The sequence below is a fragment of the Meleagris gallopavo genome, chromosome 13, assembly GCF_000146605.3.
Source record: "Meleagris gallopavo isolate NT-WF06-2002-E0010 breed Aviagen turkey brand Nicholas breeding stock chromosome 13, Turkey_5.1, whole genome shotgun sequence".
Classification (NCBI taxonomy): Eukaryota; Metazoa; Chordata; class Aves; order Galliformes; family Phasianidae; genus Meleagris; species Meleagris gallopavo.
In genome coordinates, this window is record NC_015023.2 from 18,596,484 (window position 1) to 18,613,374 (window position 16,891).

General features: G+C 45.0%; 1 protein-coding gene across 1 annotated transcript; it reads right to left on the reverse strand.

Annotated features, from left to right (window-relative positions):
* Positions 1–1,145: 1,145 nt before the first annotated feature.
* LOC104913088 (zinc finger CCHC domain-containing protein 2-like) lies at positions 1,146–16,890 on the reverse strand (the record flags this gene model as incomplete). The annotated part of the gene is made up of 2 exons (XM_010718258.3): positions 1,146–5,149; positions 16,327–16,890. Coding segments are annotated over 2 exons (759 nt in total), but the record flags the coding sequence as incomplete, so codon positions are not given.
* Position 16,891: the final 1 nt, after the last annotated feature.

Sequence of the window (16,891 nt, forward strand, 5' to 3'; positions counted from 1 at the left end):
CGCCTCCTCATTTTCAAAGCAGACCAGTGCCACATGGGTGCTCTGTGCTGATGCACCCGGGAAGCACAGCAGGCTGTCCCCAGGAGCTGCCATGCAGTGAGCTCTGCAACTCAGCCTCTGCTTTGAGGACACAGCGTGGCTCTGTGTGCCTGCCTACACGAGGCAGAATGCACCCAGTACAACCTAGAGTACTGCTATTAAAAATTCAAACATCAATGTTTTCTTTATTCCAAAGTCAGACCTCTAACCTTAACTGAACGCCAGCAGCAGAAGCGCAGGCTCTGTGATTTATGCAGCATGCAGGCTTCAAGACCTTCTTAATATGCAGTCATCTTCAGGCAATGAGGAAAATATGCAACATCAAAACATTTTATTTTATTATTTTTTTTTAAAGTACACTAATCCTTGGATTTGATTGCTGGAATTAACTCCAAATAGCTGATGCTCACAAACTTGTGTATTAGAGACAGTAAGTCGGGTATGCAACGGGTAAAGTGATTGAACACTTAAATTTAACACTTAAACAACACTGCTGTGCTTTAGAAATAGAGCTCGTTCTGCTTCAGAGATCGTAGAGCAGAGACATACATAAACAGCTGAAAAATCACCTACAGTTGGTACAGGGAGATTTTTTCCTAAAGGATTACCATAGCCTAAATGTTTCTTTAAGCCCTACCCGAACAGCGGTTGACCCAATATTGTGGGAGGTGATGTATTCACCCAAAAATAGAACAACCCAGCTACAGAACGGGGTGCTGTGAAGTCTGGACCTGAACACGAAGGATCTCAAGGGTGAGTCTGAGGAAAACTAATTGAGAGGCAAATCAGAGGTTAGAAGTCGTGGGCTGCTTGCAGCACGTACCTCTGCCAACTTTCAGCTTCACCTCCCTGCAACCTGAACCTTCCCTGAGGTCAGTGGGACTACAGCCAACAAGGGTGTCCTTCACATCCTAGCACTTACCCAAAATTCAATCAATACATTACTGAGATAAGCCTTCTCTCAAGTTCTCCCTCACGCCCACAGATGGTGGCTCCTTTTGTCCTTACAGTCACGTGCTGCTCTGTGATTATTCCAGCCTGGGTCACGCTGAGGATCCACAGGATCCTGATGGGGACTGAGAGAGTAACTTCAATTAAGCCACAAGTTTGTTTTTTTTTTTTTACAGTGCTCAGCAGAACTCCTAAATGGAGTACAGATGGTGGAACGAGGCCTACTGTACTCATCTGACATCTAAAAGCTCTGTTCCTCTGTCCACAGAAGACAGTTTGTGCCTATCATTAGATGCATGTGTTGCAGGAATTTTGATTCAGCTTCCCTGCACGAGGATCACATTTCAACAGTTGCTTCATCTGAAAACAGCCCGGCTTGGAGGCAGCTCTGAGGTTTTTTTGTGCAGCAATAGCAGAAAGGAAAGATGATTTAAGTACACAGGAAGCAAGGCTGGGGGAATTTTTGTCACTTTGCAGGAAGTTGGACCATCTTCCAGACTGCTTTGTGGAAGAAAACAGTGCTAACTGCCACCTGCAAAGCCTCATAATAGTAACGAGCATCTTACAGACACCAACACTGAACTTTCACTGCAGAAAATTTAGAACAGGTTGTGACCAACCAAAATTTCACCGAGTGTAAGGAGAAACTGCATCCTTAGATAGCAGTCATCATACCGTAACGATTTGCAGTCTCCATTGCCTTATTATAAAGATTCTTTTGTTCTGGCATAACGTACTTTATTCCACTGTGCTTTTGGAAAATATGCTGTGGTCACTGACCACGTTTAATACATGGCTGAAATGTCACATGCACCAAGTACTGCTTGCCTACACTGCTATCCATACAACGGCCAACATCCTCCTTACGTTACAGTAAGTAATTAATAACATCTCTGGTGTACAGGAAATCACTATCTTGTGTCTGCTGGCTGTTTTGGTTTTTTTTTCCTGAGTTGAATTTTCCATTCAGATTTGATTACAGTAACTACTCTCTTGTGGGAATGGCCACAGAAAGCCAGAGCAACTCAAGCTTCGTCAGCTCGTTACTAATTAGCTTTGTGAATGGGACTTCCCATAGGTCAAACAGGACTTTGGCATAAGGACTGAAATTCCCTAAGCTACCATAGCAGGATTGGCTGCAAAACAACAGCTGCTGGTTAATATATTGTATTTAACCAGTGAGCTTCTTAAACCAAGTTTTGGTACCTTCATCAGAACTCCTCCAAGTGAGATTGCTTCCTGCACAGGCACTGTGCTCACACACGCAGACCTGCCTATAGCAGGAACCATCCCCACGCTGCTGCTGGAAGTATTTCCCTACCAGGCATGCCATTCCAAGCACAAAATTGCACCTCTGAAATTGGAATCAACCAGACATTGACACCTACTGCAATTATATTTGCAGTGCTTCAATTCTTTTTCTAGTAGAAAAAAGCCCAGAGCAACACGAGGAGGAAGGACAGCACAGCACTACTCAGCTAGCAAGCTGAAAAAAGCTCAACTTGCATTTGAATTGGATTGCTTTGTTTGGATCGGTGCTAAAGGCATATTAAAAATCATGCCGCACTCTAGAAACAGCAGAAAAGAAACCAACATCTAGTAGCACATCCCTGCTGAAATTTCAGTTACACAGAGCACAAGAATCTGGCCTGTTTGTCTCCCTTCTCCTTCACCAGTGAGATCTGTCAATACCTTGAAGCCTGTGAGTCAGTCTCCCTGCAAGCATAACTGCCCCTGAGAGGGCAGGATCAACTTCCCAAAGTTGCCTCCATTTAAGACAGCCTCCACGTCTGTGAAAACAGATCTGAAATAACTGACAAAAGCAAGAGTAAGAAAAGCACAGTTTTATTTCTGCATGTTACAGCCATTGGACTTCCTAAGAGATCTGCATGCCAAAAGCCATCTGCATTTTTCCTAAACTTGCATACAGGCCTACAACAGCTCACTGGAATATGAATTCGACTCTTTTCAGCTCTCTCTCATACCAAAACACGAAATATTTGAAGATAACAGGTCGTTCCAAGCTGTGGATTAGGGGAAATACAGCCACAAAGAGCTCTCATAGCCCAGCCCACTACAAATCCAGCCAGTTTCCACCACACATCATGCACTGCTACTGACATTTCTACAAGTCAGAAGTAAAATGCTCATCAGATTAATACACACTGCCTCTAATCCAACTAAACACAATGGGTCCCACATCTTCAGTGAGACCTCTCATTTTTCTTCCATTGCAGCTACAGCCTTTTTGAACTGAGGCCCTTCCAGCTCCAGTCTTTTGCCAAGGGAAACATGCAGACTTGGGCAGCTCAATACTTCTGACCACAAACAAGAAGTCGTCCTCTCAAGATGTGCTGATTTTCTCTAGCAAGTCTTGTGTCAGACAAGAATTAGGCAATGGGTCAAGCAACTCATCCACCCTCTGCTCCTGAAACCGAATTTCATGCACTCTGCATTAAAAAGTTAGCAGATCTTCCTGGATGAAGAGAGGAGTGTTTGCTAAGGGAGACAGAAATATGCAGTGTGGTATTGGTCCAAGGCTGGCCAATAACCAATTGTACTCCAACCTTAGAAGGAAGAACTCCCTCCCATACAAGGTATCACAGAGAAAGGAGAACTCAAGGTGATTTTTGCTGCTGGTGAACCACAAAGCAGACTATCAGTTAATAAAAAACCAACTGTATTTGTCCCACAGCTCCTTTCACCAACTACCTGTAAGGAAAGCTCTAAATTAAAAAGCTCTGCTCCCTGAAAACGAAGCAGGTATCCTATAAGGAAGAACAGATCAGAGGAAGACAATTTTCACAGTGTACCATGACTAATCTTGGCATATATGGCACTGGAACAGCAATCACCAGGAACAAACGAAAGCAGCGTTGAACCCTGGCCTATTTATATCAGATGAAAGCCACGAACCTAGCCATGCTTCTGCTTAGTGCTGCATTTTTTTTTCCTATCCTGATAGCTTTTACAGCTGGAGAAACAGCTACTTACAGCACAATTCTGCTGTACGAAATGATTGCTACTTACAGCTATTGGGATTATAGTTGAGTATGTCACAGAAAAGGAGGGTCAGTGGAGGCAAACTAACAGCTCCTGGGGATGGTTAACTACTTCTAGGTTGCACCAGATCCTTTCCTTCCACACAGAGTGAAGGACTTGCTTGGAAACCCTTGATCTCAACTTATGTTGTACTAAACTATATTTAAGAACCCCATAAAGAGTTCACAAAAGCTGTTCTACGTGAACAGCAGCTCGTGGTTCAAAGGTCTTCCTCACTTAACAGTGCCTTTTGTGTACATTAAACAAGAATACTCTCAGTCACACTTTAACCTAGATGTTTTAGTACTTATAACCACAGCCCTGAGTGTGCAAACTGAAAACATTAATTGCAATTCATCAAGCCCAGTTTTTAGCCAGGTCAGCACACAATAACACTTGTTTTGGAGCAATATTTGGTGTTTTGAGGTTGGAGCTAAGGTGTTCAAGTGCTAAGAAGGTTGCAACTCCTCCTCCTATGCTCCCCTCTTCTTCCACCTGTTTCTTAAGAGTTCTTGGGAAATGAAAGTGGAAGCAAGCAGCAGCCCAGCTGCTGTTATAGATGTGTTCTCCTCAGTGAAGTAACACTCATCACCATATACTTCATTCAAGATACAAATCTTGAATGATATGAATCTCTATGATGTTTCTGAACATTGAGGTGACGAATCTACATCATCTCTATTATGAGAATGAGAGGTAGAGTATCAGATTCACTCACTAGTACATTTGGTGAGAGCTCTGTGGGTCTTTCAATCCCTAGAAAACATTCTCACTTCCCCAGCAGAACGACCATACTTATCTCTTGCTGACCACACTTCACTGATAAAATACTACTTCCTAAAAGAAAGCCCCTCTACGACTTCCTGTGCTCATCCCAACCCTGAACTGAAGTAGCACATCTCCAGTCTCCAACGGATTAAAGTCATGCCAATCGCCGCAGAGATACAAGTGTTCTTTCCCCCACTGGAAGTAGGCATGCAGAAAAGGACACACCTTTGGAGTGTTTCCCTGAAGGCCTCTTGGGTAATGACTCCTCAATGGAATGTGTTGATGTATGTAGGACATTTTCCAAACTGTTACTGACACTGTTTATGGGGGTCTCGGACCTTGCAGTGACCTGGAAAGAAAAACACAAAAATCTGATGTAATAAACTCGGGTGCTCAAACACCACACCTTGCTCCAGCTTTGAAGGCAGGTAGGAGGTGGATGCTTCCAAAACCCAGCAGCAATGCCATCAATATTCCACAAGCAACAGCCCAGGGAAGTTGTTGTAGTCAGCAGCTATTCATAAATCTAGATTAGCCAAGATAATCTATAAAGCTACTTAGAATATAATTATTTTTTAAAGAATAGTCACACAGCAGTCAATCGTAGAGATATTAAGCTCTGCACACTGCAGTCCTTAACTTTTCAGTGAGAGAACACAGAGAGAAAGGGTTCCTGGAAAACATCAGTCACTTTATGCCATGTCACCTACCTATGCAGAGGCAGACTTGAAGGCATTTCCAAGTATTTCCACATGGACTATAAGGAAGAAAATCCACTTCAGGGAAAAACTAATCCTTGTCTCTGCTGTTTGGAAGCCCACTTCAGTGAAAAACAACATGCAGAGAACACCCAAGCAAAAGGCTGCATCATTATCAGAACCGACTTCGTGGTTTATTGTGCACCTTCTCTATTGCATTTAGCGTAAGAAACCAATTTCCACCATCACTTAAAATTACAGAAACAAACAAATTATTAGAAAAAGCAGAACCAAACACTGCCCACTTCAGTTGCCGTCCTCAGGACCATTCACAATTACGGAGCAACACAAAAGCATCTATTACTTGTGGCAAAACAGTCAACGCCTGCCTCCCAAGCAAGGCAATTACTCTCTTGTTCTGTAGGTAATGAGAAGCAGAAGTGGATGAACAGTTACATTAGCAGCACTGAACACAAAGATGTAAGTATCTCAAAGAGGAAAATGTGTTTTGAAGAGGTAGTGAAGGCTAACAAAAGCACTCCTAATAATGCACTGCTTCCATTTCAATTCCACGTCTTGAGTTCACGCGAAATCCTGCAGTAGGCAGAGCTGGAATTAGAACTGAACATCAATTTTAGCCTTTGATGAATCAAAGCAGAAAATGCTCGTCTCAACATTAACTTCCCTCTGCTCAGGATAAGCAGTAGCACAGAGCAGCTCCTGCAGCAAGGCTCCCTTACAGCCTGCTTACATCAGAGAGTGCCACGAGCTGGGACAGCTTGCACTGAGATCCAGACAATGCAAGTCAAAGGCAGCACATCCCTGGCTCTGTAGCTACTGCAGATCCCATCTACTACTGACATTCAGACCCATTCTAAGGCAGTAACACAAGTGGAAGATTTGCTATGGCTGCAGACACAAAAAAACTTACATGTGCAGGAGGAATGTCCCAAGAAAGCAGGATCGCAAATCCCTGCCTTCCTCCTAAGGCCAGCACTCTGCTTCCAGATTGCAAAGTTTACTTCTCTACCTCCCCAGCACAGCTTTTCACCAAGAAGAAAGACGTAGCATCAAGCTCTCGCATTGGCAATACGAGCCATTAAACTAAGCCTGAAGGAAGGAGGAGATGATTCAGATCCCCCGGCCAAAGGCAGCCTTCCCCAGTGAGCTTCCCTCGCGCTGTGCCTCTCCTGGAGCTCATTAAGCTCTCGCTGCTCTGGGCTGAGCAACCCCAGCAGCCTGCTGCCAGGGGAAGGACTCCCAAGGGCAGCTAAATAACACAGTAAACTACAGCATTACATTCAGGGCAAAATCACCTTACCCAAAACAGCCAGGTTCCAAAGATTGAGATCAGCAAATAAAAATAATACTTGCAAGTGAATAAGAGCGCAGTCACACGGATTCTAAAAGCTCCCCAAGCAAGCAGTCTGCATCACAGTGTGTCAGCTCCTATCTCGTACTCCCTTCTGTCCAGTATTCCTACTATAAGCGTGATGTGCAATTTAAAATTTGCATTTGGTTTATAAATAACCTCCAGCTCTTTCCATAAAGATTTAATTTTTATATGCTCAGTAAGGAATAACCTAGCCATATGTCCTGACTGCCTGAGCTCATGCACAACCTGATTCAGCCACACATCAAAGCAAAGCAGCTTCAGATGGGCCCAGAAGAATCACAGAGCCCTGATGAGTTCCAAATGGAGCTCTTCATTACTGAGCTGATTGGTGTTAGAACCACTGAATCTCTGCCTGCTCAAAGCTTTTGTCCCAAACTTCAGATCAGTTTTCCCACTCACTTAAACATACCGATATCCCAAAGGCTTGGATGTGGTTCCAAAAAGTAGAAAAAGGAAAAACATTTCATGGATCGGTTTTATTTCCAAAGATGTAGCAGCATTTTTCCAAAATTATTTGAGGCTGAGCAAAAACCAGAGCAATAATCCATCAGCTCTGAGCTGCAGAGGATACTGTCCTTGGAGCATGGGGAGAAGCACTGGGAAGAGATGAACTGTAGCTTGTGAACTGTGAACTCAGTGAGGGCTCAGCTGAAGCAAACTGCAGGAACAGCTGGCAAAGGTTGGCTTTCTAAAGCAGTAAGAGTCTGCAGCAAAGATGGTAACCTTACAGAGACAACAGAAATAGTCAGGCTTTGTATCACAACAAGCCGCAGAAGTGACATTTCATGCGTGCTTTATGCACACAAAGAAAATCACAGATCATTCAAGGCCTAAGAGGGCACAGAATGAGACTGAGGGGCTGGATTTCCAAATAACGTAATTTTTGAGATCACCAGCAGAAAGAATTCGTGAAAACCAACCGAATACAGTAGCAATCCTAAAGAGATAGAGCACAAGATTGTTTACTGTACCTCGCTCCATCCTTGGCACGGCATTCCGCTGGGGGCCAGAGAGCAGGAGGAGAGCCCTGAGATGCACCATCCAGAGCTGCATTCAGATATTGGCAATGTAACAGCAGCTCACAGAAGATGCACACTCACATGGGTGCACAAGAGATGGTTAAATTGCTTTTACTTTAAATTTGTGCCCACTCCCCTCCATACCAAAGCAGCTGGCTCCCAGCTACACTTGGGGTATTCCAAATGAAAAGCAGGCTTGTCTCTTGAACCTTTAAGTTAAAGCAGTTGCCATAATGAAGAGCAAAAAAAAAATCACCATAACTAATGGCAGGTTGAGATTCAGCTTGAATTCTCCTATGCCTGTTCTCCATGGTAGCAAAGCCAGTCCATCCTTCCCAAGGGGTCCCTGGGTGACACCAGCCTGCAGCTGGCTGAGGAAAAGCCCTGCTGCTGACTGCAGGCATCAAATGCATCAAGGTACACGATGCAGCCACTGCCAGAACTTCAGCCATTACACATCTTTCCCTCTTTAACTGTCAGCAAGCATCTTTTTGTTCAGCAGAACACAATTATTTCCTTCTCAGTATCAGCTGTACCAACAGGCACAGATTTTATTTTACTTGGTTTAGGATTTTGCAGTGCTTTCTCGACTTTATCCATCAGGAAGCACATCACAAACTCACCAGGAGCACTTCACCCCAACAGGTGCTGCTTCCTCCAACAGCTGCTGCCCAACACAGCTCTGCCACCAGGCAGGACAGCTGAAGGCAGAGCAAAACGTGGCAAATCCATGGTGCCAGATGCAGGAACTGTTTGCTGCACTCCTCAGGGACAGCATCAATTTCATGCAGGAAAGCCTTTCAGAAAAATGACAGGACTGATAGAGGTCAAACAATGTGGTAAGAATTGTTACTTTCCTTTTATAAGCGAAAACAACAATCATGCGTTCCCTTAAGAATAACTAAACAGAACAGGGAAAATATATGGCTTAATAACAAAGTATTTGCTGATTTAGCTTGAAATGGAGCCAATGCTAACAAATCAACATGCTTGCTACCTAAAATGTAGCACAACCTATAATTTAAGGAAACAATGATATCAGATCTAAAAGAAGTTGCTCAAAAAAAGTATATATCAAGAGGGCTAAAATACTGTTTTCTATCCCTATTAAGGCATGCATTACACAGGAAAAAAGTGAGCACAATCTAAGAATGGAGTCAGCTAAGTGAGACACTATGGCTGCAGCTGAAAGGAGCTGATATTGCAGGAAAGCCCAACAGAAGCACTTCTGTTATTACTCGCCTTCAGAAGTCCCCTTTCCAAAAGGTTTTTCATAGTTTTAAGCTGACCTGTCTTAAGGCCAATGCAGATAACACAGAACAGAACAGTCAGGAATCAAAACACTGAAGTCTAGGGGAAAAAAAAAAACCAGTCAGCTCCATTCACTCCTGGCAGTTTCATATTAGTGAGCATTAACAGCAGCTTATTTTGAGGTTAACACCAAGGTCTTTAACACGGTGCAATCCTGTTTGCAGAAGTGCTGCAGCCCCTGCATGCTTAGGCAGATAAGCTGCTATTTGCCAACAGATAGCTAGCTCGGGTTCCCAAATCTTTTAGAAGAAATGCATTGCTAACACTCCAGTGTCAGCCTGCTGATGCACGACATAGCTCAATAGGTTAAGTCTGGGCCAGAAAGAAGAGCAAGAAAGGAAAGCCCTAAAGCTTGTAGGACTGGAAACCCAGAAGGAGCAGGATGGGGAGCAGCAAGCCACCACCAGAACCACAGCCTCAGAACCAGCCTGCTTTCACTTACAGATGCAAATACCTCTAACTCCCAGTGCCTAAAATTACTCCTTTGGCAGATTAAGGGTTTTACTGATCTTCCCCCCGAATGCTTAAGGAGCACCCACAGACACATCCAGCTTCTCTCATAGCCACTGAAACCTTCAGCACTGCTCCACACTTAAGTTTACACGCATCTGGAGGCTTTGCTGGACCTAAAGGTAGCTGAAGGTGCTACCAGAAGCTCATTGTAATTCCAACACTTGGTGCCCATCAAAAAGGCAGCACCAGACACAAGTGGGATGTGTCCATGTGTCCATGTTTTTCAACAGCAGCTCTTGTAGGAAGAGAAGTGAGAAGGCAATTCACAGTAAAGCAGGATAATAGATCGGTTGCTTTTGTCCTGTGAGGCCATTACTAGGATGAAACGAGGCATGCAGTACTTAAATACTTCAGGATAATCACCCGCTTGCTACAAGGCTCCACCACAAATCCACTGGAACAGACAGACCAAAGAAGTCTGGATTGTACTGTATAGCCTAAGTTCCACTAAAAATCTTTTAAAGAATAGAAGATACTTCATTAATACCAGGAACATACACCAACTGCACAGTAACAGAGCTTTCACTGCACTGTGCTGTGTATGAATGCCAATTGCAAGACCTGGTGACCATTTAGGGCAAAGATGTGCACTTATCCCATAACCCAAACAAGCAAAACAACAACAACCACCACCACCCTCAATACCAAAACACAGCTCCTTATAACCAGCCCTTGGGATCATTCCTACTCTCCATCCCAGCTCTGAGGTCTGTGTCCCTGTTTGTGTATTGGAACGCTCCCAACCACACAGACATCAGAAGGGAAGAGGACCTTCAGCTTCTCAAGCATTCAAAGCACAGCACGACCCACTCTGCTCCAGAAGCCTCCTGTCCTTAATAGCATCTGTCTTTAAAACGCCAACACTGCATGACTTTAGAGCTACAGTATCTACATTGCCATTGTAGGCATAAGAAACCACATGTATGTGTCTGGGAGGTAAAAGAATGGTCAGACCCAGTTCTGAAGTCTGCTGGTGTAATCCAAGCCATGAGACCCTAAGCATTTCCCTAATGGCTCTTCTGTACCACTGCATATTTAAGAGAAGACCGAAGAGGAAATCAGTGCTCCAGCCTGCCAGCAAGCAGTGCCTACACCTAATCACAGAAGAATGACAAGATCTCAGTGTTAGCAATTCAAACACACCAATACTAAACCAAATGGCTAAATGTTTCCAAACAAGGATGCTGTTCAGTGCCTTTGAAGTCAAGACACTGGAATGCTTGTTAGGTGTGGTTACCTACTGCTGGCTCTGCTCTTCAAGTGGGCTCTGCACACAAACCTGGTACAGTTCAGGATGTACAGCACCTCATGGTAGGCATTCCACTCCAAAAGAGATGAGGTCTTCAACATCCTATGCTTAGTAGATCATCAGTAGATAAAAGAGTAGATAAAGTGGAATGCATTTAGATGAAGCCTGCACAAAAATAAAGGGAAGACAGCTCGTGGAACAAACAAGTTCAACACCACTGTCTTTTTGGTTGCTCTCCCCTCAGTATTTGGAGGTACAGCCCATTTTTGAGCAGACTGATTTAGGTTCTTAAAATCAAGTTCATTGTGTAGCAGCATCCAATATGCAGAAGTGAATTTGGTGGTGATGAACAATGTTACTGCACAAAACCATAGCCTTCCAGAGATTCCTTTGTATTTTAAGCTGATGAACATCACAGGTTCAAGACTGAACCATTTTACTACAGCTGGACAGAAGTTTCCAAACAAGAGCACTGGCAAGAAATTCATCAGAATTGGAAGCTCAACACTTCTTAACCAGAACTCCAGCAGGTGTGTGCAAGCCACGCTGCCTCAGGCACCCAGAGGACTCAGTGCACACCTGAGGACTGGCACACAACCCCAGCTGGGAGCCAAAGCCCTGCCCCACTGCTCAGCATGGTGTGGTTTTGGAAATGAGATCATTCCTGAGATAGCAATTACTGATCTCCTGATATCCATGAATTAGCATCTGATTCTAGCCAGCAATTACTATTAACATTACAAACTACTAAAGCTATAAAATACCTTTTCTTACACTGTATAGGAAGTTAAAACTTCATTTTCCCCACAATCTGTTCTATTCCTACAAAGCTAGCAAAAGCCATAGCAACACTTGACAGGTCACAGCTAGGTTGCTTACCCTGGGGCTCTGTTTCAACCTACCAAGCAGGTGACTTCTCCAGCTCATCATTCCACAGCTGGAATATAAACCAGGAGCATTTCTGAAGACAGGGTATGCACTTTGAATACCTGCAGCAAATGCTGCACAAACTAACAGAGAAGGTTCTGAAGGAGACCCCTCAGAATATCAGCTCTACACAAGTCCACAAGCCTTCAGTCATTGCTAAATTTTAGCTAAGCCTATGGAATTAGCACAGCTGAAAAACAGCACCTTATGCTATAAACTGGAAATAGATATTGGTGCTCTATTTGGAAGCTGACTGGGCAGCAGCTCTTTCCCCATTCACAAGCTATCAACCTGGAACAGCCACAGAACTGCACTGTCACCAACTTATTTCCATTCAGCTGCAAACAAACAGTGCTCAGACCTATTTCTGACCCTGCTTCTGCAGCTGAACTTCCAGCCAGATTGCTGCCCTGGAGAGCTCTCATCACAGCCAGCAGGCAGAGTAGGTGCTAAGCAGCCAAAGCATCAACTTACTTCCCTTGTTTCACAGGATGGTCTTAGTGAGTTAATTAAGCAACTTTCAGAAATACAAGGTGGCAGAAGCACGAGCAACTTCCCTTCTTGTTCTGGGAGTTACATCCTCAGTGCTGATGATACAAGACTTCATAGAAAACATTAGTCTGTGCAGAGACTGACATTATACCTAAAGGAGTTCTGGTGTCTGACTAAGCTTCTGTACTCATTATGTACAACACATAATTATAAGGGGTTCTGTAAGGACAGCATCCCTAAAGCCCCCCTAAAATAACCAAGAATGAACGAAAAGCACTCCATTTTCACCTCCACTAAGAAGTGGTGTTCATGGATGCAATTTACTCAGATTTGACATCTGTGTGGCACCCGGAGACAGCTTTGAGATGCTTCTTTCCCTGTGGGTCACACATTCAGCCATGGCTTTGCTGTGTCCTGTGCTTCTAGCTGCTGCACTATGAGGAGAGCCACAGCCTCAGCTCTCAGCACAGCAAAGAGCTTTCAGGTACCATCCTGCTTCCTTCATGGCAAAGGTAAAAAAAAAAAAACAAAACCAGACAGCAGGATAAAGGCATCCCAAGGTACAGAAACAGCTGAAAACTCTGGTACATCACTTTCATCTAAAAATACAAGCCCTGTAGGAACAGAAGTTTTAAAAGCAAGGCTTTAAGTAGATGCCTGGGCTTCAGCTGAAGACAATTTATGCCGATTCAACTTCTAAAAAACACCCAACCTTTGATTGCACACCTACAAACAAGAAGTTTGGAGAACCCACACTTCAAGTCCTGCAAGCATTAACACTGCGCCGAAGCAACAGAGAAAGCAGGGCAGGACAGCAGAAATTACTTACAGTCTAAAACTACAGCCTGCTCCACAGAGGAGGATGGTCTTCCCTACTCAGGGCAAGAAAACTCAACCTTCACTTTGTACTATCAAGCAGAAACAACGTATCTGATAATTACTGACCTCCTTAGAGCCAGCCATAGCCACCTTCTCAGGCTGAATGTGGCTTTGGACAGCCTGGTCTGGTGGTTGGAGACCCTGCCCATGGCAGGGGGGTTGAAACTGGATGATCTTTGAGGTCCTTTTCAACCCAGGCCATTCTATGAGTCTATGATTCTCCTCTGCATCTTGTTAAGATGGATATAAACCAGTAATCCTGAAGCACAGAATTTAAAGCAAGAAGTTAGCAGCAGCTGTTCTGTGCCTCCTTGCAGTCAGCAATGCAGGAGCAGTGACTTGCATGGCTAGCCAGGCTTACGTGGGATTACCCACCCCAAAGCAACTCCAACAATCATGATTTCTACTGTAGTTTTGTATCATCTGTTCACACCACTGACCGTATTGCATGCAACCTTTTTGGAGCTCTTTCACTGTGAGATGGGAAAGAAAGAGATGGGAAAGAAAGAGGTGGGAAAGAAAGAGGTGGGAAAGAAAGAGGTGGGAAAGAAAGAGGTGGGAAAGAAAGAGGTGGGAAAGAGATGGGTTTCAAGCTCCAAGCCTTTGGAAAAATGGTTGCAGTTAGTATCAAGCTGGGCCATATTTTAATAGAACTGACTATTATTCAGTTCTATTTATATTATATCTATTTATATCTATCAATATTAATCGAACTGACTGCAAAAAGTGCTGCCCAACAGCCTAACCTTCCTTCTCACATCTCTCTGAAAAAGTGGCGTGCAGATCATCAGGGATCTGAACAGATCTCTCAGTGCACAGAGAAAGGTGATCACACAGCACTGTCTCCAAGCACCAGCTTAGTGTCACTGGGGCTGCAGTAAAGCAGCAGTGATGAGAAGTGGCTCTGGAGAAGGAATTCTCCTCCAGGTCTGAAGAGGATGAGGAGCAGCAGCCCAGGGCAGCTCACTTTCTCTTGCTGTTTTTTCTTTCCTAGGTGATGTTACAACACAAGTATTGTCACAACACAGCTTGGTAACATCACAAGATTCAAGTCCGCAGCGCTGGAATTTATTTGTGCATACTTAAACGGGGCTGAATGGAGAAAGGCATTTTTTTTCCACTTACTTCATCCAACTGCTGTTCTAAGCCAACTACTCACTCTAAAAGTAGCAAAATGACCAAGCTATCAACATCCAAAGAGCTCGAGGATCTTAAAAAAGGAAATCTGTTCAAGCAAAACACACATTTCAGAGACTGCAGAAGTGACAGCACCTCAGTGCTGGCAGGAAGAAGGGGATGGATCCTCCGTCCATCTTAAATCGACTTAAGTAGCAGTGGAGCTTTTCACCTACATAAAATATGCACTACTCCCGAAGCTTTGAAGGCACAGCCTAAGAAAAACACCCCTGCCTATGTAATTACATCCTTTTCTGATCATCTTGTTTTGGGAAAACTTGTGGATGAATTGCAGTCTTTCAATCTCAGGGTCCACACATCATTTGTGTAAGGGAAGGTGTGAGCAGCTCAGTGTCAGGAAGCTCATCCTGGTTTCTGTTTTACCCTTCTATGTGAAACATTCTTTCCACGTCTGTTTTATTCACATACAGGTTCAAAGTTAATAGAGGCAATGCCTTACTCTGCTCCTTCCCCTTCAAATGAAACATTAAGGATGAGCACTGTTTAGACACAGAAAAGGAAGATAAAGAGAAATCACTTTCAGAACTCTCAACAAAAGTTGGAAAAAGAAAAAAAAAAAAGCAGCAGTATCCAAAACCAACACAAAATTAGAAAGCAATTTGCACTCAGCAGAAGGGTGAGCACACACTTCTGTCTCAGATTGAGATTCAGTGCTTAACTTCAACAGAATCCGTGCTGAGCCCTCAGCAACAGCTTTATTCCGGATACTATTCCAATGCAGAGATTTCTGTAGCCCTCAGGTATACACAGTCTCTCCCAGCAGAAAGGTAAGGTGTTTATTTGCTGGCTGAGTCAGTGCAGCCTCGGGAGCTGCAGGCTGTAACTGCTCACACACCCACTTCCCTGCTACTCGGGTTGAACTTCCAAGCAGGTTACAGGCAGTCAATGGGGCAGCCTGACTCCCGAGCTGAAGGCAGCTGGGAGCACTTTGCTGCTCGCTGATAGATCTCATTACCAACAGCACGCTGTCGAACGATGCTGCCTAGCTTCATTGGTGCCAAGCTGCATAGCAAGTTAATGATGGTGAACCTCTGACACCAGGATCAACGCCCAGGTGGTTCAGGGTGATGCACAGCCACATTTCTTTAACATCAGCAACTCCAAACGTTTGCCTGCCCCAAATCCAAACTCACCACAATGCCTTTGCCACTGAGCAGCTACTCCCCAAGCTCATCTGCCCTTCCAGTGTCTTCCAGGAAAACACTTTCAGACAGATGTTTCTCCCCACATCTAAAGAAACGACACACGCTCCCCCTACCAAATCACTGGGCTTCCATGCACCAGGCAGAAGCAGGGAAGCAGAAGCACTCCCAGGAACAACCAGCTGAAGTTCACAGTGATGCCTCTTAATCAGCTTGTGAACTCCTTCTCAAGGAGTGAGACAAGAACTCCTCACACCCCCTCTTTTCAACCCCAGCATCAACCAGGGGAATGACCCGTCAAGTCCTCAGGCTGCCATTTACTTCTAGAAAACCTGCAGTAAAAGAAGGGGTTGAAAGAAGAGAGGTACTGGCAGGAAGCTTGTAAACAAGTGGGGAAGCGACTTTTTGCACAGTCTAATAGTGATAGAACAAGTGGGAATAGCTTTAAACTAAAAAGGAGGAAATACAGGTTACTCAGAGGGTGGTGAGGAACTCAACCAGGCTGTCCAGACAAGTTGGGGGTGCCTCATCCCCGGAGGTGCCCAAGGACAGGATGGATGAGGACCTGGACAGCCTGATCTGGTGGTGGCAGCCAACCCACGGCAGGAGGTTGGAGCTCAATGATCTTTAAGCTCCCCCCCAACCTAAGCCATTCTACGATCCTAGGTTGAAAGCCACAGCACGGCGCCCCGCAGTGACCCACCTTATGGCAGCCAGGATAGGTCGCCATGGAGTTGAGGGCAGAGCTGCTGGGATTCTTGCTGGTGCTGGCCATGATGTTCTGGATCTGGGTGAGCTCCTGCCTCAACACCTGCTTCTGGTGGAAGCTGAAAGCGGGGTGGTTGGACGCCATGGTGAAAAGCAACAGGAATTCATCCCCGGTGCGGCCCTCGTTCAGCTGCAGCCCGTAGTTGTTGATGACGGAATCGATGTGGGTGAGGGTCCGGAAAAGGACCCCGGCGGCCTCGCGGTGGGCAGAACCCAGCAAGGCAAGAGAAACCAGCAGTTTGCTGCGCACCACCTCGTCCGTCAGGTTGGTGAGGCTGCCCAGATCGGCGGGGTTGTTGGCTTTGATCTCGGAATCTCTCAACGAATGATAATCCTTCCGAGCCAGATCTTCCAAACAGGCTCCCAGGAAACGCAGCTCCAGCGGGATGCACAGATCCAGCAGGCCGCACAAAAACTCCACTCTCTGAGGCGAGGGCAGCTCCGAAAACCACCGGTACACCCCGTCCCGCTGCAACCGCGGGCAGCAGATCGGACGATAT